Source organism: Dermochelys coriacea, chromosome 7 (genome assembly GCF_009764565.3).
Source record: "Dermochelys coriacea isolate rDerCor1 chromosome 7, rDerCor1.pri.v4, whole genome shotgun sequence".
In the NCBI taxonomy this organism is placed as follows: domain Eukaryota; kingdom Metazoa; phylum Chordata; order Testudines; family Dermochelyidae; genus Dermochelys; species Dermochelys coriacea.
The window spans coordinates 59,505,702-59,533,144 of NC_050074.1; the positions used below are offsets into that span (position 1 = coordinate 59,505,702).

At 43.9% G+C, this 27,443-nt stretch overlaps 1 protein-coding gene across 1 annotated transcript; it reads right to left on the reverse strand.

Moving 5' to 3' along the window:
• Positions 1 to 438: 438 nt before the first annotated feature.
• DRGX (dorsal root ganglia homeobox) lies at positions 439 to 27,425 on the reverse strand. The gene is made up of 7 exons (XM_038410508.1): positions 27,261 to 27,425; positions 26,548 to 26,618; positions 22,282 to 22,379; positions 21,899 to 22,000; positions 19,190 to 19,362; positions 18,961 to 19,073; positions 439 to 3,948 (listed from the first exon to the last, which is right to left on the reverse strand). Exons 2-7 carry the CDS (start codon positions 26,579 to 26,581, stop codon positions 3,683 to 3,685), a joined length of 786 nt encoding a protein of 261 aa, XP_038266436.1. The 5' UTR covers positions 26,582 to 26,618; positions 27,261 to 27,425; the 3' UTR covers positions 439 to 3,682.
• Positions 27,426 to 27,443: the final 18 nt, after the last annotated feature.

Here is a 27,443-nt window from a genome sequence, read left to right on the forward strand (position 1 = left end):
ACATGAGGATGCAAGACTTGTTTGTGAACTGCTTTGGGGTCTCAGCTGGATGGTGTTCTGTAAATCCAGGAAGTGCACATCCACATTCTGCAATTAGTGCTGCTTGGAGTTATCACCTTGGCATCATATTGGCATCACAAAATCATCTGAAACTGGGGAGTCAAAAGATCTATTGGGTCATTCCCCCTGCGGGTGGCCAATGGAAGTTTGTTCCCTACAATATACAGGAACAAACTTCCATTGTTTACAGTATCTGCAAAACTCTGAGCCATCTAGTTCTGAAAAACTGCAAGATAGCAGGGCTTCAACCATATATCCTGGAGTAGACTTCCCATTCCAATAACTTTGATGGTTAAGCAGAATCGGCATTTGATCAATATGAGAACAGAACCTTTCATGGAGAAACTGCCATGAATGAAAACAATACAGAACTCTTCTTGGTGTTGTTTTTCTAAATTTATTTGTTTATTAAACAAACAGAAACTACAACATGCATCAGATACTTTTCTTTATTGTACAACAAAACTATGGTGTCATTTGTAATTGCAGGGTTTCCAGCAACATCAGGCAGACTTTTTGATGTTATCCCGTTTTGCACAGTCACTAGAGTGTCGCATCATGAATTATTAAATCAGTGCTTCGTGGTAATACATAATTTCTTATCAATTATTCATGCTAATGTGCGTGTAGTTTACTTAATTGTGTTATTGACGATCAAAAGTAATTTCCTGAAAATCCTCAAGGACAGAAAATTTAATCAGCGTAACTACTTTTCAGATGCAATGCTGTTAAGTATTCTTAATTTGCTCAACAATTCACTTATTTATGTACCTTTCTGGAGGAAATACGAGTTTAATCAAACAATTAGATTGAAGAGTTAGTATACAGAGAGGCTGGAGTGTAACTGAATGCAAAGTAATTATGTTGAAATGAAGTTGGGTTTGCCCATTTTAGACAGATTTTTTTTTTTTGCTCCAGAAATCTAAAACACAAACTATGACTGGAGAGATCACTATGAAAACAGTGATTTCCCCCGTCCCTTAGGACATATGCTCTTTTTTTCCTTTGGTGGTAGGAAGGAGTTGGTTTGTTGCTGTTGTTTAAATGAATAATAATAGCTTGAATTGAGACATAATTTATAGTCAGTGAAATCTTCATTACTTACTGTTCAGCAGTGTTAGAACAATAATGATCACAAGCTATTGCACATTCCCCCTTTGTTAGGACATGGTTTTAGCATCAGTGCAGGAGAAAAAGTTCAAGAAGGGCCAAATTCAAAAATGAATCCCATTCTACCAGTGTCAGACCCACTGGAATTTTCCTTGTGACCAGACTGATGGACAGATTAAAAAACGTATCCCAGATCAGCCTGTGTCAACAGGAGCGGGATTGTGCCTTTTGCCTGCATTTGCCCTTCACTCATGGCCCATTCCTGATAGGTGCTGAGGGGGTCTCGACCCCCTCAAAGTCAATGGGAGTTGAGGGCATTTAGGATTGCAGGATCAAGCCTTTATAGAGCAGGCCTGCATGTTTGTTCCCCCTCTCCGCTTTCTAACGAGCGATGGTTTAGGGTTAACAAAATCCTGCCAAAGAACAGGGTTGGCGAGACACCATAAACCAACAGTGTCCCTTTGTATCCCAAAGGGGTCATGAGGTCCTGTGAAACTCCTGGGCTGAGATCCTACAGGCAGGAGCAGGAATTTTGCTCTCAACAGCATTCAGCATGGTCCTATTCCAGGCATGGCTCACGGGAGCAGAGCTCCATAAGAGTCAGGTCCTGCTAAGTGCTGAGCACTACCCCGTCTAACTAAGGAGGCTCTCAGCACATCATGACACAGAATGAGATCCAAAGTGATAGCACAGTGCCTGGGTGGATAATGCTGCACTGCAGACAGTGCTTGGCTGAGATCATGAGTCAAATTCAGCCCTTACAATAAGCAGCACAGCTCCGTTGACTTCAGTGGAATTTTCCCCATTTGCACCAGGGCTGATTTTGGCTCCCTAATCTGATTCATTTAGGCCCTGATCCAAAGACCACTGAAGTCAATGGAGTCTTTCCATTAACTTCAGTGCAATTTAGATTGAGTTCTAGAGTATTAGTTCATATGCTAGTAAGCTTAGGGTGAGTTTTGGGCTGGATAGAAGACTGTATTTCCAGTATGGTCATTTTCTTCTTCTCACTGTGCATACAGCCAACAAATTAAGACGTACTCCTGGCTTTCCAGTAAACTGACAAGCATCAGGAGACAGGAGAGCCTGCCTTTGGTTAGAATAAAGGAATATCCAGAGATCCTTTCTTCCTCTTTATTAAAAATACAATACACAAGGAAGCGTTTGCCCTTTTGCAACTCCATTTGCCACCTTCTCTTTCCAAACATATTTGCAAAATGGCATGGAATTGTCCTAGAACTTTTTTCAAAGCTCAACAATCCCACCTAAAAAAAGCCTTTACATTCCCAGAAATGTCTGCCATCTCTAGTACAATGCTGACATTGCTGCTTGCGAGTTATTCATGCTGCCGTGGTACTTCCATCGTTTCCTATAGTGGATACAGGAAGTACCACAAACAATGGAAAAACATTAACATGGAGCCCAGCGCTGGGATTTCAATTACTAGCAATTTCATTTTGCTGGTGATCACTGTATTCCGCTGAAACGCTCGATGGAAGTTTCACTCTTTTTAGTATGATTGGAATGAGTTTGACTCTGTTTTCTGCTTTTCAGACAGAGGCTGGCTGGGACAGATTCAGTGAAAGTTGGTGACAGTGGAAAGTAGCACGCAAAACTGGCATACAAAGCATTATGTGCTCTCCTCTGGGGTAGAGGTAAATGGGCCAGGGCAGCCCCCAAACATACAGTGCCTCTGTGGCTTAGTTCCCCATCGCACCAGAGGCAGCAGGAGCCATGTTGTGTGACAGCCCTGCGGCTCAGTGGTTTTGGCTGGCTTGGCCGAGAGCAGAGCTGGGGAGTCCCTCTGCAAGGCACTGCACTAGTTAGCACTGCTGAGTCTCCCCCACCAGCCCCCTGTGCCCAATTTCCTCCCCACCAGAGGCGAAGGTGCATGGCCAGTGGCAGTGATATGTGGCTTTCCACCCCCTGAGCTGTCTGTCATTTTCTAGGCACCACCATTTTGAGAGGCAGATGCTCTGTGAGAGGCGCCCAGGGGATTCCTGAGTGCTGCTACCTCTCCTCTGGGAAGTGAGAGCTTGTCACACAAAGGAAGCTCAGAGCCAGGTAAAGACCCACCTGTCCCTTACTCCAAGCCGGGAAGACCCGGCCTACCCCAAGGCACTGTCCGAGGCCAGGCCAAAGGTGTTTGGGGTCGATCCTGCTCCTGACAAAGCCAATGCCAGGGGGCATCACTGAGTTCAGCAGGAGCAGGCCAGAGCCCTGGATGATTTGGTATTACTGGAATTCAAGGAGGCTGAAGATGGTATCACAGACAGTTCCAGACACAGAAGGTGCCAGTAAATCAAAGGAATAAATCTACAGTGGCATCAGGAAAGCAGGAATGAGTGATGTGCAGTACGAGTCCTCTTGTATTTGCTCTGGATCCTCAGGATCCATGGTGGCCTCACGGCATCTGGTTTGGAAGGGCCCATATCACAGTCCATTACATGGCGTTTCCTGAGGTTGAGGCCAAGGGTTTCTTGCAAGGAACTGGTGGGGGGATCTTCCATCCTCATACACTCTTGTCCCCATCCATCTGTTCCTTGGCTGGAGATGACCTGTTCTCCTGGCTGTTCTCCGGGCCAGGTTTGGCTGGGGAGGTGGGGCTGCTGCTGGTGGATGGCAGGAGGTTGGCGGACTGCAGCACGGCCTCCGAGTGTTCCCGCGCTTTCATGCGCAGTGCTGCCACGCTGGCTGTGCGGTTGCTTTGGCAGCCATAGGTGGGGAGGAAAGAGAGGCCCATGGGGTCTGGAACGCAGCAAGAGCACAGAGGGCTCCCTGGGGGAGGAAAGAGACAAGCCACTGTCAGCTTCAGGTAAGGTGGTGTCACAACCAGCACCGGGTCCCAGCTGGCATAACCCCACAGCCCCATTGCCTTCAAAAGAGGCTCTCTTATTCACAGCAGCTGGAGATCTGGACCTTCACTGGGTCTAAAGCCACAATCAGCTTCATGATAACTTAGAGCTGGTAGGAAAATGGATTTTCCATCCCTGAAAAATTTCTAGGTTTTTAAAAAAATATTCGTCACCGTTTGGGATGAAAACCCAGCATTTAAAAATCCTGGTTCATTTTGACCATTTTTTGGTCTTTTTAAAAACAAATGTATACAAAATAAATTACATTTTGAAAAAGAAAGAGGTTGTGAAGCAAAAAGTCAAAGGTTTCCTTTCCAGAAACGTCACCATGTCCCCCTCCCCCCCGATTCTTTTTCTAAACAAAAGTTCATTGGAAAGTGAGACAATGTCATGAAAAAAATTCAGTTCAATCAAAATGGCATTTCCTGTTGAAAAACCATCTTTCTTGACAAATAAATTTCAACCAGCTCGAGTTGATGACACAAGTCAGGGCCAATTCCCAGCTGGTGTAAATCTCACAGTGCTATTGGCAGCAAGAGAGGATCCTTGGTCCACACCAGCTTGGAATCTGGCCCTTCCTTAGCTCTGAAGCTAAAAGTCTCCATGAACAATAAGGTGAACCCAACACCCTGAAGTTGGGATCCAAACTTTCTCCTGTGTTTTTCTTGACAAGGCCCCTCCATCCAATTCTCCTAGCTTAGGAGAGACAACAAGATGCCAGATAGAGGTACCACAGCTGCAGGGCAAGGGGAGTGGGTGTCTCTTGAAATGCAAGGTGACTTGTTCTACGCTAAGAACTTGGCTCCTTTGTAGCTAGATGGGCACCATGTTTGCCTTAACAGGTTGTACCCACCCATTGAGGGGAGCCCTCGGGCCAGGTTTTCCTAAGACAACATCTCTGGGGCAGAGGATGTGACTCCTGAGGGGGAGCGGAGGTCTGGGGAAGTGGTCTGAGGTTGTATAGCTGCTGACCTGGCTTTAGGGCCCGAGCCTTGAGCTCCATTAGCTGAGTGGGCAGGAGATAAAACAATAGGGAACATGGATTCCTCCTCCCCACCCCACTGCTAAAACCAGAAGGGAGAGCACCCTCCTCTCCCTAGCCTAGGGTGCCCCCACTCCTTGGCTGGAGTGATGAGAGCTCTCCCTTCTCGTTCAACTGATTTTAACCCCTGGGCTCTGGGTGGTTCCCAGCCAGGCTCTCCCAAAGAGCCAGGACATCAGGTGTGATGGGAAATGTAATCCCTGCCATCGTCCATATTAGTAATTCTAGATTCTTGTGAGGCCTGCTGGGAAATAGGAGGGGGAGCTTTGGAAGGAAGTAGATTGTGCTGGTGGACTCACCTGGGGGTTACGTGCCAGGAGACCCATTACATCAGTGCAGCTGTATTTTACTTTGTGAGGATTTGGGGGCAGTGGGGTCGGGGAGACATTTATTTACTGACCTGGGACAAACTGAACGAAAGCCCCTCTCCCCTTTGTCCCCAGCAGGGCAACTTAGTTGTGCCTTTTCTAAGTACCAGACGTGCCCACCTTTTCTGTCTGCCTGCCCCATGCTGCCACTTCTCCCCTCGACGTCCTGGCAAGTGTGTGCTAAATAACCCATAGCAAGTGCTGTCTAACTGCCTCCCCTTGTACCACTGAGCAAGCCAGAATCCCAGAATGGGGGCGTGAAATCCCCGTTAATGCCTCCTTGGGCTCTGTCTGAAAGGCGTGGGGAGTTCAGGGACAACCTGAGAGCAGAGCCAGGCCCCTTCCCCCTCTGCAGCGATGGCTGAGCTACAGCTCCAACATGCATTCCCCATGGGGACTTTCACAGACAGAATTTCTCCAAGGGGCTCCAGCAGCCCCACAGCTCCAGTGCGCCCCCTTCAGTACTCAGGGCAGAATCCCACCCTCAGTCAATCCCCAGCCAGCAACGACACAACAGAACACAACTGATGCAATGCAGTGTCTGCATCTGATCTTTCCAAGCCAAGGACTTGCGTTAATTTCAGCAGTTAATATCCAAGTTAAATGGCTCATGACAGAGTGATGGATTTTATAACCTACATGAAGCACGTATTCTTTCTATTACAGGCTAATCTCAGTGCCACTGGGTTAACATGAATTTAGACAGTTTAGACATTAGCAAAACTTCCCAGTGACAGTTATTGGACATTAGTTACTTGTAGGAAGGCTTCTTGAGAAAATGCTTTCTGAAAAATCAGGAGGAAGTGTGGAGAGTTTATTAATATAATTGACATGTCTTTTTAACCCCTGCAATACTCCTAGACACAGAGCTTATGATCGGTGAAGTAACACTTCTGTCGTGCCTTACTTCCAAATTAATCCCACAATGCTTGCAAGTGCTACTAAGGGCTAGTCTACACTAGAAGCGTAACAGCAGTGCAGCTTCACCAATGCAGCTAAACCGCTGTAGTGCATCTGGTGAAGATGCTCTATGCTGACTGGAGAGCTCTCCTGTCAGCATGATAAAACCACCTCCAGGAGAGGTGATAGCTATGTCAGTGGGAGCAGTCCACACCAGCGCTTAGGTTGGTGTAATTTACGTCGCTTGGGGGAGGCTTATTTGCATCCCTGAGCGACATAAATTATACCGACATAAGTGGTAGTGTGTACGAGCCCTAACCCATTGCACAAACCCCAGATCCTAAACCTTCCCAAACCTGGTGGGTTGAACATCTCTACCTTAAGGGTGTTTGACATCAGACCCTAAATTTGGTAGAGACAAGGTGGGTGATCACAAAGCGATCACTCTGTATCTGATCTCTCAGTTCTCATCCTCAAGGGAAACCTGCACAACAACTCCAGAAGATGAGCCTGGGAGCTTAAATGCGTAACTTCGCTAGACACGAAAAATCATGGACTGAATAGAGACACTGGATTTATGGCTCATTACAACAATCTATAACCCACTAACCACCTCTGCCCCCAGATTTTTTTTTCTCCTCTCCCTCCCTGTGACTGGAGAGGTGTTAACTGGCCACTTCACCCTGAATAGTCCCTTGAAATATGTGCTAATTACTTATGCTAAAGAATCTGTTCCAACTTGTATTTAGCTGAGACACTCTGAGTACATTTCCCAGACCTGAAGAAGAGCTCTGTGTAAGCTTGAAGCTTTTGTCTCTTCACCAACAGAAGTTGGTCCGATAAAAGATATTATCTCAGCCAGGTTGTGTCTTTAATATCCTGGGACTAACATGGCTACAACAACACAGCATACTGAATTTTGTGGCTTTCCAATTTAAGTAACAAGGTGAAGCTTTGAGCACATGAAAAAGGGAATTTATAACAAAATCTGCACAGTATGTAACATGAAGTATAATTTTTGCTACCCACAAACAAATACATCAGTAAGCTTAGCCCCACTGAAATGCAACCACCTCTGGGGTGAAATGCATCAACGGTTTAACAGCACAGAGCAGCACATCATGACAGTTTAGGAAAGGAAGCAGCACTATGATATTCTACAATAAAAAAAACATGATTAGGTTTTTCCAGGCATTTAAGAAATTTTGCTGCTTTTTCTCACTTATGGCAAAGAAATAGATAGGGAAAGAAAATACCCAAAAATTAGATCTCAAAATGAGATCTGATCCAAAGCTTAGCAGGGACTATCATTCATTTGTTTATATGTACTGCACCTAGCAAAATGGGACCCAACCCAGGTGTGGCCACCGTGCCAGCAGATTCTACCACAATATCAATGCTAATATGCAGCCGTTCTTTTAAAAATCCACATAGTAATGCTGTGTTATTTCTGTCACTGTCATTATTTCCCACTGGCCATCAAGTGCTGTAACATTGTGATTTAAGGGCATGTCTACACTACAAAGATAAGTGGACGTAATGCAGCTTATGTCAACCTAACTTTGTGAGTGTACATAGTACAGTGTTCCTTCTGCTGCTGTAACTCGCCTGCTATGCCGACATAATAAACCCACCTCGATAAGAAGTGTAAGGCTTAGGTCAACATAGTTCAGTGACACAGTGTCTATAGACACTGTCTGTACAGACACTGCGTTACTTGCCTCACCTGTTGGCTGTCAGGTTGGCTGACAGCCAGAGTGGTGAAATTGACAAGAATGTCAATTTCACTACTGGTAGGGTCCCTGTTTTGAAATGGAGGTGGGAGGGGGTATTCCAGCTCTGAACCCCAGCAGTGCTGCTGACAGCTGCAGTCTTGCTGCCTGGTGCTGAGAGTCCAGGCTGGGGGCTCCCTGCAGAGCTCCCAACTGGAGCCTGGCTGCTCCCCAGACTCTCAACTCCCCCCTCCACACGGAATTCCCTCCTATAGGGAGTTGAGAGCCTGGGTGGTAGCCAGGCTTCATCTGGGAGCTCCCTTCCATGGGGACCGGGAAGCTGAGATAATGGGCTGTAGCCAAGCTGGGAGCTCTCAGCCCCCCACGCTGCTCCTCTGAAGTCGGTGCAAGCACTTGTGGTGAGGATGTGCACCATCAACTGAAGGAGGGTAGTGTGGACACAAAAAAAATGCAGTAATTACTGCAGTAGCTGTAAGTCAACCTACCACAGGTCGACTTAATTGTGTAGTGTAGACATTAGTCACAGAGCACCTGACACAGCCTCCATTGGAATCAATAGCAAAACTCCCACAGACCCACTGACTTCAGTGGCAGCAGCATTAGGTCCTGAATCGAGAGACAAAAAAGTCCTGCTGTTTCATCAAGTTCAGCACCCAACTCAGCTAGTCCATTTTTTGGCCACCTTTTTGTGAGAATAGTCGACCTCCCGACATGGCCACTCAATAAAAGTCCTTTGGAAGGGAAAGAAGTGGGCCTAGGTAACACAAACGCAAGGCTAGCATTAATTTGGCCAGCTGTATGGGAGAAGAGGGGAGGTAGAAATTAGTATCTCCCCTTCTGAGGCCACCCTGGCTGAGTTCAGATGAGTGGGAATAGACTCAATTGAATAAGAATAATTTTTGCTCTATGGTTAGCAACGGATAAAATATTTATCAGTTTTCAGTACCAATCTAGGTTCTTTGCTTAATAATTAGTTCTGTTATTACCCACTGGCTTTCTGCAGTTGAATGCAGTTGAGCTACCCCTGGTGAACACATGGATACCCCCATCAATAATTCATCCCAGAACTGCTTGACTAATTTTCTTTGCCACTAAAATGCCTGTATGATGGGTCAAATTCCTGTATAAATCCAGAATAACTCAATTTAAACTAGTGTCGTTGCTCCAGGGTCATGCTGGTGTAAATGAAAGCAGGAACTGGCCCTTCATTATAATACACAGGAGCAAGTCATGTGAAGGCAGACTTGATTCTAACCTCATCTGTGTAAATGGGCAGTAAGTGCAATGGAGTCAGTGGAGCTATATCAGCATAAAGCAGCATAAGTGACATTAGAATCGGTCCCCATGCCTTCTACATGCTTGTCAATGGGCCCATGGTGGAAAAGCACATTGATTTCACTGGTATATGCATCCACTTATGCCAGGGAAGAACCTGGCCCATTATCTCATTGCAATAACCTGGGAGTGCATGCAACACTGCTGGAAAATAAACAGTTGTTCTTAATTACTGAGGGTACGTCTATACAGCAATTAAACACCCATGGCTGGCCTGGGTCAGCTGATCTGGGCTCAGGTTGCAGGGCTGTAAAATTGCTGTGTAGATGTTTGGGCTCCAGGACCCTGTGAGGAAGGGAGGGTCCCAGAGCCGGGGCTGCAGCCCAAGCCTGAACATCTACACAGCAATTTTTAGCCCCACAGCCTGACACCAGTGAGCCTGAGTCAGCTGATCTGGGCCAGCCGCAGCCATGCCACAAGTCTGAGTCTTTTATTCCAGTGCAGATGTACCTTTAGTGCCTGAGCCATCTTCCCCTGAAATCTATGAGAGTTCCTCCATTGACTTCAAAGGAAGTTGGATCAGGCTGCTCAAGTACAGCATGTGAACTGTTTTATTTCAAGAACTCTGCCTCCTGTATACTAAATTAAACTACACAAGTAGGGTTCCATTAAGTTACAGCAAATTCTGCTGAATTGATTGAAACCTCCTTGCATTCCTATATGACATCATGCTTTCAAGGCTCAGCCTGAACATAAATATTTAATGTAATAAATACAGTCTGAAATATTTGATCCACTTGGCAGTTTAATTGATCTACTACAGAGACTGACAGAAAAAATTAAATTAGTTCTGTCTTGTCTCTGCCAACAGCACATTTTAATTGGAAAGGTACTTGAACTACAATTTGGGTTACACATAGAACCCTTTTGCACAGGCTGTGTTGTTTTAATGTTCAGAGTCAGCCTCGGAAAATGGAAGTGGAGCGGGGCATATATTGATTTAGGAATATTCAAAAAAATATACATATGATTTTAGCTCAACAGTTTCAGAAATTCAATAGATCATCTTCTTGAAAGCCAAAAACCGATTCTCTTCCTCTCACAAATTCTGTGTGTGGGGGTGAAAATCTTAGCTGGAGCCTGAAATTGTAGGAAATGGAGTATCTAACTACCTTTTGCTCCCTTGAAATCCTCATTTAAAACCCTGGGTTGTGGCACGCCACTACATGCTGTTTAATTTACAGTAAAGTGGGAGTAGAGTTTAAATGTTTTTTCTTTATAATAGTCAGTTGTTTTTTTTCAACTTGTTTGCACCCGCATGAACCCCATGCAGTAAAATTACCTTTACCAGGGATGCATGGCCAGTCAATACCCAGAATACAGACTGTAAATAGCTATTGAGATTTGATTCAAGGGGGCTTAACCCAGCATTCCACAACTACTACAAACAGCCAGATGTAGCTAGCTGCACTCAGGTCCGATCAGTGGGAGGGTAAAAGTAGCTCCTGGAACCTAGAGCTGGTAAGGGCCCACCTGGCCCCTGGTGTAACTTAGAGCAGCCTCATGCCTGCTGTAAATTCACATTTCCAAATTGCCCTAGTGTAGGTGAATGTCACCCACATCTCTTCCTCCAGCCATGCCCTCTGCACTGGAGGCTAGGAAAGGGTGGCACAGAACGGGCTATGGTGGCTCTAATAATCCAATGCCACTTTAGGATTTCAGATCTGCCAGGTTTGCCACTGGAGCAGCACAAAGCAGGCAAAAGGTAGCTGAGGTGCTGGCCCGCTTATTTTAATGTGAGCTTTGGTTGGCATACAATACAGCTTTGGGCCCAGGATATTTACAAGGTTTTCATGTTACATGAATTGTACTCACATGTTTTACATTAAAGAGTAGCTCATTTTTCCATTATTCCTATTATTAGGGCAGTATGCATGATGCACTAAGCATTGCCCAAATACATGAGAAGAGACAGTCCCGGCTGCAAGGAGTCCGTGCCCAGCCTCTATGTGCTGTTAGTGCAATTCCAAAAATAATTTAGGAATCTGTGGCCAGATTCTGCCTTTGACTGCACGGGCAGGGAAGCCCACAAGGGCAGGGCATGTGTATCTGAGACCAACCATAATCCTTAGAAACAACCAGAATTTAGCAGCTCCCCCACCACCTTTTCCCTAAGCATCTTCAAGTCATCTCCAAACAGGTCCAGTCCTTTGCGTTGTAGACTTGTGCCATGCTATGTGAAGTCGGAGTGAACACCTGCACCAGTAAGGATCTGTCTCACAACCAAGGCTTGGCAGGATTCAATCTTCCCACCATCGCTGCCATCCCCCACAAGGAAAGCCATGGCACAAAGGGCCTGACCCTTCTTCCCACTGAAATGAACAGCAAAATTCCCATCTACTTCATTCTATCTTAGCGACTTATCTGGCCCCCATTACCATGGCGTCTGAACACCTAACACTCTCTAATGTATTTATCCTTGCAACATCCCTGTGAGGTAGGGCAGTGCTAGCATATCCCTTGTACATGGAGAGCTGAGGCACTTAGAGACCACGTGATGTGTCCAAGAGCTTCCAAAGGGACTCAGTAGCAGATCAGAGAACTGAGCCCAGGTCTGACAACTGTACCAGCCTTTCCCCCATAAGGCAGCAGTGCTTTTACCTCTCTGCAAAAGATGAACCAGGATTTGAACCTGTGTCCCCCTGTGCACAAAGCAGCAGCTTTTCCACCTTACCAGACCACTGCACTGGGTTAGCAAAAGGAGATCCAGACAGATTAAATGAGTTGCCCAAGGTCCCACACTGAGGAAAGCACTTAAGCACGTAGTTAAGTGCTTTCCTGAAGCAGGATCCAAATTAGTGACAGAACCAGGGAAGTGTACCCAGGAGTCCTGATTTCCAGTCCCCTATTTTTTTACACTAGACAACATTTATTTCATCTTGTAAACACCAGTTCAAGCATAACTGGGGTTCTTGCATGTTTCATTCCCAGTCTCTCTCTGCCCAAGTGATGTTTGACAAATTCTCCTCATCTGTCCATAATAAAAATTGAAGCACAGTAGAACTACATTTCTAGCCTGTTTACTGGACATTACACAGTGAATCTTCCATAATGCTCCCAACTGCAAGCATGGCAGCAAACAAACCATGAAAGATCCTAATCAATGTTGCTTTGGAATATAATGTCACGTGCAATGCTGCTTCTCTATCCATGTAGTGGAGCTGCTACGAAAACAGAGCGAGCTATCACTTACACGGAGAGGAGCTGGGAGTGAATTATGAAAGTAATTCCCTGGCAAGTGTAATTATTTTTCTCCACATACGCTGCACTATGTATCACAGGTTCTCAGGAAGTTTCAGCTGAATGTAACGGACGTGCTTTTGGCCTCAGCCACAAGAACAGCGGAGCACTTCCGCTAAAAATGGAGTTTCTTGTTTACACACATTAATAACCTCTTCTCCATTAATGAATTGCATTCATACTGTCATCCATTAAGGAGGTGCTCTGAGGTCTCTCCATTTAGAACACTAGCTTCTCCTGATGACTATTGTTATGCAGCCCATAAATAAAGCTAGTATTTCCCCTTCATATTTGAGGCTCTGCAATTAAGTCTGCTAAATGGACTGCATAGGCATGGCTTATGGTAAGTGATTTATCTCGGAACATCGGGGAAACAGGAATTGCCATAGTGGACCAGTCCAGTGGTCCAACTAGTCCAATTTCTGATGGTGCCCAACCCCTGATGCTTTGGTGCACTAAAGCAAGCTATTTCCGAACCTCAGGAACTTAGTAGATGACTAGTATCCTGAAACCTGAGGCTTCATATCCCTCATAACGGCTGATCCCATTTAAGAATGCCATGGTGATTCTTCAACTGATAAACTGTATCACCTAGATTCATAGATTTATCAATTCCAAGACCAGAAGGGTCCATTGTGATCATCTAGTCTGACCCCCTGTCTAACACAGGCCAGAGAACTGCCCCACAATAATTTCTAGAGCAAATCTTTTAGAAAAACATCCAGTCTTGATTTAAAGATTGTCAGAGATGGAGAATCCACCACAATCCCTGGTCAATTGTTCCAGTGGTTAATTACTCTCACCTTTAAAAATATATACCTCATTTCCAGTCTGCATTTGTCTAACTTCAACTTCCAGCCATTGGAGTGTGTTAGATCTTCCTCTGCTAGATTGAAGAGCCCACTATCAAATGTTTGTTTCCAAATGTATAGCTCTCATGGTGGCTTGATGATGACTGTCTAAATACCGTATTTGATAGGATAAACACGTAGGAGGGAGAGGAATTGTCCCCGGTGATAGAAGCGGTTAATAGGATACAATTAATATAGGGAGAATATAGGCTGAAAATCAAGAAAACTTCCTGATGGCAAGATGTGCTACTCTGTGGAATAGTCTACGTTCTGCACCATGATTCTCTGATGTTACAGTACCAATGCCCTGTTTACTTCCTGTATAGTCTTAGAGTGGGAATATTCCTTTTGGAACAGATCTGAATTCCTGAACCAGCAGAGGCATGGGGCTCTTTTCCTGAGAGAGCAGGGTTGACTTTGTTTTGCTCTACAGCAACATTTCCTAGTCTGTCAGAAGTAGCACTCGCTGTACTCCGGCCAGAGTTGCAAAGCTGTGCTGAGTGAGGAGTGATCCCTGAGGATGAAGCTCATCTTGAATCTCTATGCCATATGAGGCTAGTCCTAAATCTCTTGTCTCAACTGGGTTGCCTTCCTCTAGGAAGGCCCCATCCTGTGATGGTTAGTATCACAAGGTGTCAGATCCAGATGGCATTTGTGGGTGGCTTTGGAGAACTAGGGCCAGGTGATCCAAAACAGAGAGAAGAAAATGTTTTGGTTTCTTTACACAGTCTGCCCCTAGTTGTACAGCTTTCAGATGGTGGGATGAAAATGAGCCTTGGGGGTAGAATAATGGTTAACTAGGTGAATCATTATAATTTATTATTAGCAGCATTAATTTTGAATTGCCTTCCTCTAAAACATCCATCAAATATTGTCCACTGATACCGGCCTGTTACTGAACTAGATGGCCCAGCAGTCCAATACAGACCAGCAAATCCTTTTTCCCCACTAGGAACTGTAAAATAACCTAAATTTTCCAGTAACATTTGATTCACTGGGTATGCATGGCTCATCTGTGAGTCACTGCTTGCCAGGCAGGCTGCTTTCACTGTCTTATCAAGTTTCAGAGTAGCAGCCATGTTAGTCTGTATTTGCAAAAAGAAAAAGAGTACTTGTGACACCTTAGAGACTAACAAATTGATTTGAGCATAAGCTTTCGTGAGCTAAAGCTCACTTCATCGGATGCATCTGATGAAGTGAGCTTTAGCTCACGAAAGCTTATGCTCAAATCAATTTGTTAGTCTCTAAAGTGCCACAAGTACTCCTTTTCTTTTTGTCTTATCAAGGAACACATTAGCAGGGGCTGTTCTCCCAATCATGGGCACGCACATGCTGCCATTCACAGGATCCACCACAGATGGACCCAGAGACACTGGTAACACTGTTCTGGGGAGATTCATGCTGGGTGATGTATGACTGTAGAAAAGGCACCTTAATTATGGGAGCCTCGTTTTACCTCCACAGGATAAAATACTTCTGCTGGCTCAAAAAACTGTCACTCATGGCCAGCATGACAGAAATCCTAAGAGTTTTAGGTCATCTGACTCCTGCACTTTGCAAAAATGCTTCAGATCTTCCCTGCAAAGTTAGACTCTCTTTAATTCTCCCCTCTCCTCCCTTCCCCATCCCTCAAAGAAAAAATGGAAGGCCTGATTCTGCCACTGTTACTCACCCTGACTAGCATCTTACACCGCTCATTGATGTTGATGGGACTACTTGCAAGATAAGGTCCTACTCAATGTTAATAACTGTGGCAGAATCCAGCCCTGATTCCTCTTGCAAAGTGATTCTAAAAGCAGTTTCTAGCCATGTAGGCCACCTCAATCATCACCAAAGATAAAAATGTAATATCTATCCAGGGGATTAGAATAGCTACAAAGTAATATCTACCCCAGGGGTTAGATTTTCCCCTACTTCGATACTGTCCTGGATTACAAATTAACTCCCAAATCAATGCAAGTTACTCATACTTTGTGAGGCGCAGGAAGAGAGGGACAAACCAAGCCTCTGGCTGGTTGAATTCAGCAAGATGTAAAAATGATTTACAGACTTTCTAAAACACTGTGTCGCTCTCTCCTTTCCTTATTTCTCCTCTGAACTGACATCTGGGATTTTGTTCTGCTTTCACACTGGTGTAAATCAGGAGTAATTCAGTTGCATTCCACTAGTGAAAAGCTAGTGTAACTGAGATCAGGATAAGGCTCATGACTATTTTGCCCAGTAGTTCTAACCCAGCACCATTTGACGGAGGAAACTAATTTACCAGTTGAGGACTCAATCCTACAAATGTTGAGCTTCTGTTGATGTAAATAGGAGGTTTATCAATTATGCAACTGAAATCTGCAGTGTGGTCAGAAACCAGTATTTTACCCAACATAGCTAATAATGAGGATGTCTGCCTAAAAACTGATGGTATGATATGGTCCAACATTTGCAAACCTAGGTCCTGACTCAAGAAACAATTTAAAGTCACAGACTCATAGATTTTTAAGGCTACAGGGGAGCATTATGATCTTCTCGTCTGACCTCCTGAATAACAGAAGCTAGACAATCTCATCCAGTAAACATAGGTTTATGTCCCATTTTGCTCAATGGGACTTGGCTAAAGTTAAGCACATGCTTAAGTGTTTTCCTGACTCAGGGCTCTAGTGAGCTGGGAAAGCATAAGCAAATTCACTCCCACAAAAAATCCAGAGTCAATAAACCATTCAGTTTGGCTTCCACGCTACAGATCGTGTCCTGAAAGGCCAGGGGACTGGGGTTTGTTTGGGATCACACAGCACAAACAAGGGGAAGACATTTGTTAAATTGTTCCCAAACCTTTTGTTACTCAGTCCTTCCTGCCTGTTCATACATGCCTGATTTGAGATTTGCTTTATGACTTATCCTATCAGGTAAGTCTGTCTGCCTTTCATCATATCTATTGTCTTTTTAATTCACCCATCATCACAGCATTTAGGTGCCCTTCACACCCTTTAAGAAAGGCTGAGATGGATGCACACGATGAACCACCGCCCTGTGCATAATTTTCTTAATCCTGTTGCTTTATCTCCAGGGCCACTTCTGCAGTCCCTGATCTTTGAGGAATCCTTGTGGCACCTTAGAGACTAACAATTTTATTTGGGCATAAGTTTTTGTGGGCTAAAAATGGGTTTTAGCCCACGAAAGCTTATGCCCAAATAAATTTGTTAGTCTCTAAGGTTCCACAAGGACTCCTCGTTGTTTTTGCTGATACAGACTAACACAGCTGCTACTCTGAAACCTGATCTTTGGAGGAGGCCTTTGCAGAGATGCAGGTGGCAAAACTTAGGTTCATCCTATCTCCAGTAATATGATGTGCCATAGCGGAGGCTGACCAACCCCACTCTCCAGGAGTCTCTCCTTCCTCTTTGCCACTGACACTCCGATGGATATCACAGCAGATCTCTTAGGTCAGGGAGAGAGCTGTGTTCTTCTCTGAGATACACCTTTTCTGTGTACCACTTCCACATGCTCTCCTACCTCCACAGCCCCTTCTCACTCTGTGTGGATTGCAATCAGTGCTGCAGAGAAAGGGAACACACTGGAGGTGGGCAGGAGCAGTGTCGGGGAAAGGTGACGATGTTTTGCATGCGATCACCATAAGGGGATGCTATAGTTATTTTCCAAGGGCTAGAAATCAACCCTACCACCTCAAACAACAATAACCAACTCCGACACACATACAACAGAATACAATGCTCCCAAAAAGGTAACAGTACAAAAATTTATCCTATGCTCAAAGCAGCATCTCAGGTCACCAGTTCATCTCTGTGACTGGCAATACGGTAACATGCCAGGCAGAACAGACCTTTCCTAGCCTCCCCCCCTCCCTGACAGATATGCAAATCCACCCTGGATTTCTTAAGCTAACACCTTTCTGCAATAGCCCAGGGCTCCTAGCCATGGTCAGGACTTTCCCCTGTGCAGGGCAGTAAAATATTCGTCATTAATCTAAGCCATTAAATCTGGGTCTGGGTGCAAACTTCTCCAAAGTTTGTGGGGGAAGGGACTGCTCAGCTACCTAGCTTTGGTTCTGACCTGTCTCAATTCAAAGCGTGTATTTGGAGCCAAATTCAGGGAGCAAGTCCCCAGCCTGAGTAGCTGACTATATAATCTGTGTCTCCACTGGAAACTAAGGAAAAGGAATCCTCCTGCCCAGAGACTCTGGGACTGCTCCAGGAAGACTGTTTCAGCCCAAGGGATAAAGCCAAGCTCCATAGCCCCAACCTGCCACGGCTGCCAAGGATTTGTGCAGAAGATCTGTGTAGTAGCAGATTGTCTAACTTTTAATGTGCTCCTGCCCAATTCCTGAGCATTGCTATGCCGGCAGCCTCTCTGGAGCTGGGGTCTGGTCCAGGGCACCCCTTGTGTGACTCCTCCCAAATCCAGTCCCTGGCCCTTTGTCCACCAGAACTACACTGGCTCCATGACCAGTGTGGATTCTGCAGCTGTAGAAGCAAGGTCTGGATTTGTCCCAAAATGCCAGGCTCAGCATCAGCAAATATTAACCTGCTTTAAAATTCACCAAGGTACATTTATTGAAATGATAACACCTGTTACCAGCCCAAGTGGCATGAACACAAATCAAGAGAGTATTCTGAAGGGGACAAGGTTCAGTTTTTACTCACAGGAGATGCACTTAAACTCTGGGTAACTTTCCTTATGAAATGTATTTAATACATAGATGTATGTGGCACAGAAATGTTCCACTTTGTGCTTGGCAGTATTATGAGACTTCATGTTTTATAAATCTATAAATTGAATTCATCCTTGTTACACCCATAGCCTTATAAATTGCTAGGCAAAGAACAGCTAATGGATCAGCTGGTAATTTATTTTTAAAAGATGCATACTGCGGCATTTTGGCAACACTAAGGGGCGTGGGTATGGACTGTTCCCATCTCAATGCATGGGCCTGAAGTAATTGGAAATTACCTTTGTATATCCTCACACACTGACACTCAAGCAATGTAATTCTTTAGAGAGGTCCTACCGTGCAGAAAAATAAAGATTGGGCTTTATGCAGATATCTGCTGCATAAGCAACTGCACACAGAGAACGGGTGGGGCACTCAGTAATAGTGCCCGATAATGTACAATGCAAAAGGACACGTATAACTAATTTATTAGTATAAATTTGAATCTGAAAATAATGCACGTAAAGTACATCTTAAAGGGCCAACTCTTGTTTGCCTTACTTCTATGAGTAAAACTACCGACTGCAATAGGACTAGCTGCTAGAGTAAAGAGAGCAGGCTTTGAGTGAAAATCATGCAAAATATTCAATTAAGGACCCAATCTGCATCTGTTCCTTCCCATCAATGTCAGCGAGGTTAACCACATGAGTGCAGAGAGGCAGGATTTGGCTTTTCATGGGAGCAGGCCCTTTAACCTGAAAAATCCACTTTTGTCCTTCACTCCACATTTAAACAAAGAGTCTCTTTACCTTTCAGAGAAGCGACGTGTGATAAAGCTTGAGCATAGGTGGTTGTGTTGAGAAGAGTCCCAGGTAGACATGAAGGGAAGAAAGGCCCAGTGGGGCCAACTGATCTGCTTAAGCTGACAGAGAAGAAAAAGTAACTTAGAAAAACAGAACTAAATTTGATTCAAGACACGAGTGAGTGCATGTGCATACTTTTAGAGAGAGAAATTATTAATGCATTCATTACCCTTACCTCTGCTGAATCTCTAGGCTCTCCTTCTTGTTCCTAGTTTGATCAACTGGAGAGGGGGAATTTAAATTCCTCACTGGGGGTGCCACCTCAGTCATTGTTTCTTTAGAGCCTTCCTGGTCTGATGTTCCTCGTTCTGTCTTCCTCCATTTAGCCCTTCGGTTTTGGAACCATACCTAAAAGAGGAAGAAATCAATGATGAATGCCCTGTTTAACCAGACATGAAGCAATAAAGCTGCTTGTGAATTACTATTTCAGTAGAGACAGTCTTCTGAAGCTTGCCTAAAACTTCTCCTTTCCTCTTGTGGAACAATCAAGTGTGTCCTCAGCAGGATTTTTGCTAAGCCCTTACGAACACAGTTACTTCTGTCTCTGAAAATAAAACTGTGTTTAAAAACACTCAATAGGAATATTTGTAATGACAATTTTCTTCAATAGTAAGGCCCCAATCCAACACAGTGCCCCTACTGACCAACACATATCAGCAGGTGCTTAACTTTAATTCCCATTGACTTCTTTGGGACTTAAGCATGTGACTAAAATTAAGCTGCTGCCAAAGAGTGGGTAGATGCACTTAAGGACTTGTCTAAGTACTTAGATGATTTCAGACATAAATCCTAACTGAGTTTCAGTTAAGATCAAAGAAGTCAGAGATGAAAAAGCCCATGAGAGGTCATTTTTTCCATCCAGTTTCTAGTGGTAGGATGTTGCCTACAGTATATTCTCTGGCATTTTTGCACAGCCCACATTTAAATGTCTCAAGGGATGGTAGATTATCATTGCAGAAGATTATTCCAGTCTAACAGATCTCACTGTCTGAAACTTTTTTCTGACATTCAGCCTAAATGTTTATGTTCTTAATTTCATTCCATTATCCAGGTTCTCCCCCACCCCCATATCATTGTCCTCCCCCCCCCCCCCTTCGTGTTTACATCCTTCAAATAGTTAGGCCGGTTGAAAATGCTGAAAATCCTGCCATGGGGCCGGAAATGCACTTCATGATCACAGAATGGCCAGCATTGTTATTATAATTATTTTTCTCCTACAACTTCATTTTTATTTAGCTAGCTTTTAATTGCATGTATCAGCAAACGTTGAATAATGATTTTATCTATAGACTAAATTTAGGACAGTTAAACGCAAAGCAAAATACAGACACTTTCTTGAGTCTTAATTGAATGAAGGTCACAGCTATAACAACATTTAATTGAGCTATTTTTCATTATCATATTTTAATGACTTTCCACTGACAGTTGCCTGCTTCTGAGGAAAGAGCATGATGAAGTCGTTTATTTCCCTATTTAGTTATTGTCTGACAACATCATCTTCGATTAAGACTCTGCTTTAGAGCACATTAATCATATTTGAATGAGCAAGGGGTATAAATGTAAACATATCTCCCATCCTCTGTGTTTCCCCATGTCCCTGCATGAAAGCAGACTAAACAAATGCTTGCATCTATTGTCTGTTTGCATAATAGCCAACAAGAAGGCTAAACACCAGTCCTCAGCAATCTAATTGTCACCACCCCTATCTCACCCTTGCACCTTCCAGAGAGAAGTTATGATCTTCCACTTCTGAATGCTCAATAATTGTCCCATTTATCTCAATTTGCAGTTCAGTCTTTAGGCACCAATAGCTAAAATGGCATTATTGAAACAAAAAAGCAAAAAAAGCCAGCACCTACAATGCACTGGCAAAAGGAGATTTTCATTTCCAAATAATAATCCGTTTAATTTGCCTGTATATGACCAATGATTCATGTTCAGATTTAATAATCAGGATCGCATAATCTGATTATAGGAGAAATAATTTGTTTACAATCCCCTATTTACTGCAGTGAATTCCATTATCGCTCTTCAGCCATTGGGTTTTAAGAGATACTAACATGACCCTAGGGAACAAAAGGCAAGCTATTATATTTCCTACAATTAGATCTTTGCATAGTCTTAACCCGGAGCACCTACATTGGGGTGGGTGGGGGGTGGGACGGCATGCAGAAAAGCTCCATAAATAAAATGAATACATAATTGTGCTCAAAGAATGGCTTGAAAACCAGCGGTGGATGCTTGCAAAGCTATATGCATCCATCTCATGCGACTGCAGGACTGCAGCTCTCAACAGAGTTTGAAAACACTTACATAAAGTTAATCTATGGATATGGGGAAAAAACAAAACTTTTTTTTAAGAAGTGGTGTTTGTGGGCCCTGCTAATTATGGGATCAAATTAAAGATGTTTAAATAGCATTGCAAGATTTTTAATCCACAGAAATGCAGCATTTTCAAAGTAATGGGAGGGGAGGAAAGTTAAAGTGATCCAGAAGGGTTTCTATTCTGGCAACTGGACTCCTGCAATTGACTAGCCCCTTTGCTTGGTAGTGGTCAGAGCTGCTTTGGAGAATCACGTCTCAGCTCTTTTTTTATTTTTTCCAAAGCAAGGAAATGGATGTGCATTGATGTAATTTAGTACCTTAGAGACGCGGACAAATTAGTGTAGAACATTATCACTAGTTAATTATGAATGACCGATTAATCAACCTAATCTAATATTCCACATTATGTTGATGTTATTAAAGTGCATCATGAAAATGACAGATCGTCTTCATTTGCTTTCTTTAGCCAAATGTGCACTCTGCAATCATGATGTCAAAAGGGAAAAAAAAAGTTTGCCAGTTTTAATATCAGAGTTAAATAATTCACCAGAATGTTTACCTGCACCCTGGCTTCTGTGAGGTTGATTTTCATGGCCAGCTCTTCTCTAGTGAACACATCGGGGTAGTGGGTTTGAGCAAAAACTGCTTCCAGTGCCTCCAGCTGGTTAAAGGACGAGAGGAAATATCTATCAAGAGGAGAGGTTTGGGTTTGCTGTCTGTCTGAGTTGCTGGGGTTTATCCACGCTGGTAAAGGGGCGATCTCTGGACGCTGTGCTCCGCACAGCGCAGCCACAGGGCAGACTGAGCCAGCCAGGTCAGACTATACCTTATGGCTGCAGGGAGCAGACTCTGGCTCAGCCGGATCCGAGGGGCTTTTCGAGCTCTGCGGGGAGGGGCAGGAGGTGAGGCTGCAGGGACAGGGAAGGAAGGAGGCGCCCGTACCTGCTGCAGGGTGAACGTGGTTCTGTTTCTGCGTTGTTTCCTGCGTAAGAAGCCATCGTCAAAGTCTCCCGTGGAGTGGCCTCCGAAGGGGGCAGAACCTATGGGGGCAAGCGACAGGGCAGTGCCTGAGGAATGTGTAAAAAGAAAAGGAGGACTTGTGGCACCTTAGAGACTAACAAATTTATTAGAGCATAAGCTTTCGTGAGCTACAGCTCACTTCATCGGATGCATTTGTGGCGCTCTCGTAGGATACCGCTGGGAACCCTGCACTGCCTACGCCCTGCAGCGCGGGGTTCCCCCAACCCGTTCTCTGTGGCCCGGACTCGGACCTCGGTGCGGTGTAAATCCGGAGTCACTCCAATGAAGTCACCCTGGATTCACACCAGTCTGGCTGAGATCTCCAGCGGGCCCTATGTCCCGTCCACTTTGCCTGTCCTTTCCCAAAAATACAATATAATGTAGCAAACTATAAATATCCACTAAACCTCTCCATTTACCCAGCGTCAGGTGTCTGACTGCAAGGCGCAGAGGTGCTGGAAGCGGACACTCTGCTCTGAACTTCTGTTCCTGAGCCTGAGGCCAGCGCAATCAATCCATTTCACAGCAGAACTCTCCGCCGAAGTCAAGGGGCACTGCTGCGGAAACCGAGATGGCAGCACACGAGCCAGGGTGACCACTTTGGGCATAGCGAGAAGGAACAGAGGGTGCCTGCTTTCAGGCACTCAACTCCTTACATCTGTGTTTTGTGGTTTATGTCCCCTTATTGGACGAAAGAAAGAAAGAAAGAAAGAAAGAAAGAAAGAAAGAAAGAAAGAAAGAAAGAAAGAAAGAAAGAAAGAAAGAAAGAAAGAAAGAAAGAAAGAAAGAAAGAAACCTATATTTAAACTGTTTGGACGGAGAGGGGACAGAATAGATGGTTATTGTTGTTCTGTAACTTGGGGCAGGTAGGGCATTTACAAATACATATTATGTCCGAACTCTATCAGCGCGTCAGTTTCATTATGATGAATACACATTTATATGTCAGGCTGGAGTCTTTCAGGTAAATAATATGCAGTTGATAATGCGAGAAGTTAATTTCATTTCCTGATCAACCACAATGGCTATGATCTAGAGTGTAAATAGAAGTAACCACTTATAGCATTAATCTGAATTAACAAGTGAACTTTTCACCTGACGGACTGCATTCATTCCCTTCGATAATTTATGTTGGCGATTCAGTCGTATGTGTTTCTAAAAGATCAGGGGAAACAGTTGTATGCTTGCATAGCAGCTAACTCGTAAATATTCACATTCTGTCCATTCACAATTGTAAAAAGAATAAAACAAGAGCCTGGTCCATACATTATGGATGATTGAATTGCGGATTTCCCTTTTAAAAACAAACCAGGTATTTTAAAAATTAGATTAGTATTGAAAAGTCCCAGATCAGTGCATTTCTATGTTTGTTAAACAACAAAACTTATTTTGTTTGAACGTTTAGACACACCCACCCACAAGCACTCAAAGTAACACTAGAGCTAATGCTTTGTTTGCTAACCTCTACCCCCGAAAGCCGAATGATGTGTTCGGAGTTTATGGTTGTACAGCTCCTAGCACAATGGGGTCCTGGTCCATTATCTAGGCTCCTAGGCGCTACCTCACTAGAAATAAATTATAATAATAGGAATCCCAGGAGTCTATAGAAACTCTGAAGAGCGAGAAAATGCACCCTTTACTGGCTGTGTGATACTGATCTTAGACAGACGTTGCATTAGGGCAATATGTATTATTGTAAAATCAACTCCTGTCCATTCTTGTACAAGGATTTTCTAACAGAAGCAGTGACGGCCCTTTCATGTCTCAGATCAAACCTTGGTGTTAAACTGAGGAAATTCCCCTTTTGTTGAGAGCTGGCGGTAGGGAGACAAACAGTCTAGATTTTAAATAATGCAGTCGCCCCCACTTTGGGTATAATCTTTTTTGTCTGTATGCCCACGGAGTTAGTACTATTTAAATCTGGTTTTTATACTTCTTTTCTTTCCCCTTCAGTAACAACAAAGGAACAATCAAGAGTTATTTGATCAGATGGCCCCTTTCCCAGCTAAATGTTCTTTTCTGCTATTTTATGCATATTTTACACAGGATATTGTTCTGAATGGTACTTGTTCAGAATACAGGAAACAAAGTATTTAAAAATACGACCACTAATTATTTGAATGGCATGTTGGTATTATATGCGCTACATGTAATGTGTTGCATGTTGAATATCTGTATCTGGCATGTTTTTAGAGGTCTGTATTATATGTCATCTGGAATGTGTAAATTGATAAGGAGCTGTTATAATGTGTGATAAGGAGGTGTTTTCATCTATCCTGGGCGTGTATTTTGCATGTGTATTAATTTTGGAAATAAGAATTAACTCATAAACTAATCTTTAGATACTTATAGAAAGTGGATTTTGACCCGGGGGAATGCTCTGAAAGAGGATCTATTTTTTAAAAAAATGCATAGATTAATAACCTGGTGGTATCATGTCCGATTCTTTACTGCACATACAGACCGAATCTGCATGTCAGCAAATCATGATGCGTATTATGTGGAAAGTTTTTCACTCCTCATGCACAGTGGCTAATAATTTAGTACCTCAGCCAGTTTCTTAAGTAGAGATACTAACTAGAGAAAAAAGAAAAGGACTTGTGGCACCTTAGAGACTAACAAATTTATTTGAGCATAAGCTTTCGTGAGCTACCGCTCACTTCGTCGGATGCATTCAGAGAAAAAGTGAAAAAAGAAAAAAGAGAAAAGTGAGTCATTCACTGATCGATTGTCATTTACAACAAAAAACAAAAAAAGCTATGACACTTTTGCAAGCGTGTGGGAGGGGGCCGGGGGGAAATACTAGAAGAGCATTTTGAGCTTTAAAAAAGAGTAACTTAAATTGCCAAAATATTGTCCCCAAGTTGTTGGGGGTTTTTTTTTTTTAAAAAAAAATCACATAATGGGAAAACTCATGAAGAAAGAATTTATTTTTGAGGCTGTTCTGTAGGAGGGCTGCTGACAGCCTTAACTCCTGCCCATATGCCAAGCTTCTGCGTCTTCGTTTAAAGTGAAAACAACTTTCAGTAGGTAAGTGACATTTTCAGGAAGGGGATTTACAAGATCGGCTTCAGGCTTGTTTCTGAACACATCACGGTCGCTCTCTGAATGTGCCGTTTTTAAAAAAGTCACCGCGTGTCTGTTTTTGAGGAATAATCTACATGAACAAAATTGTCTAGCATGCAATGAGAGTTTTGGGGAAGCCCTATATAAAACACTTGGTTAACGCTGCTTCGGTTTAATAGCTGGAATATAGGGGATGCCTGTACAAAACTGAGCACATCGAGGTTAATGATGCATCAAAACTCGGGTGAAGAGATGGGGTAGTTTCTGTCCACTGAAATCCCTGAGTCTCGGTGTTTGCAGGCTAGTTCCGTAAGTGGTTGAAAGGGGGGAAAATCCCCTGTGCTGGGTGGAAATGTGGCAGCTGGGTAGGAACCCTCCACTGGTTATTTAATCATCGGGAGCACATGCAAAGGACAATGGGAGAGTCAGCCCCACACGGGTTTTCCGCTCCTAAAATGAACTTTAAATGAGTTGAATCTGGTTTTATTCCTAGCCTCTGACCGGACAAGAGGCTCCTTCAGCCTCGGCCCGGGTGACAGGGCAGATCTGACACCGGGATTACAGTGGCATTGCAATTGCTGCAAAGAACCGTAATAAAAAAAAGCCTTTTAAAGTCCTCTCCTTTCTAGCCGCTCCGCAGCACGTTTGTAAAATAGCATTAAAGATTTATGCGGCCCCTTTGGCTACAAGGGGGGGAGGGGTCCGGAAAGTGTCCCGATTACAGCCGTGAAACCAACATCTGTGCTGGGAGGGAGGAAAGCATTTCCTTCCTAGCCTGGGGCTGATCTGTGGGCTCTTTATCCACAGAGGGGAGGCAGGTGGCAAAATGTCATGGGGGGTGGGGGAGGGACACAACAAAAACAAGGCACTTCCAACATAAATCAAATTTAAAAAAATACACCCCCTCTCCCCCGCATCCCTGCCTCCCTCCTGAGGCTGGAGGAAACACCAAGGGGTGCTATTATATTTCCTCTTCGGGTAACGCTGCGCTTTTCTGCATGAAAGGGGAAATCAGGGAAGAAATGGCAAAATCTGCAAGGTTCACGGGGGTACACTGCCTAGACCCCGCCCCGCCCAAAGGGAAACTCCGGTACTTACACGAATTTGTGCCACAACACTCACCCTCTAACTGCGGAGGACAGTGGAAGTAAAACATTGCCAGGAGTAAGGCAAAGGACGGCGGCTGTCCAGAGCTGCGGAAGAAACACCAAAGAGTCATTCTCCTGATCTGAATAATACGGATTTTTTTTCAAAAAGCAGCCACACCCACGCCCCCCTACCACCACCATCATTCACACAAAACAACTACAAACCCCAGCGGCGAGATTTCATCAGGCTGCAAATAATTATTAATGAACAGACAATAAACTGAGCGCTCCTATAGAAATTTAGTGGCGAGTCCTCAGCCCAAATCAACAGTATCAGAAAATAATCGCCTCCAATACTGCATACAGTGATCTTAAAAGAAGAAAGTAAAAGAGTTCATTGCTAGGGGACAGCATTCAGAACCAACAAAAGTTTCTAAATACTATCTCTCTCTCTCTATCTCTCTAGTCACAGATAAAACACTTACCCAAAGGAGAACTACCTAGAGATACTAATTGATTGATTTTATTTAAAGAAGTTATTTTCCAGTCTAAACTATTCTGACCCAAGTAAATAGCAGTAAAGCCTTTCATTACTCTAAAGACTGTCTTCATTTCAAATGATCCAATCCACTGGAAGCTGCGTTCAGTTTGGGCACCAGTTTCCTTTTAAGCAAAATAACTCTTAAAATGTATACAGCGTGACATCTCAAATCCGGAAGGTAAATAATCAGAAAAAAAATTCCATACCTAAAACAACCAGAGGTAAAAATCAGCAGTAAGATTTGGGGTGGTTTTTAATTGGAATAAGATGCTGTGAGTTGTTGGCTGCAGAGACAGAAGGGCTCTGCGGAGTTCTGGAAGTGGCCAGATGTCTTTATATCTGTCTACAGCATGCTCTGCCTCTCAGCACTTGCCTTTATAATCTCACGC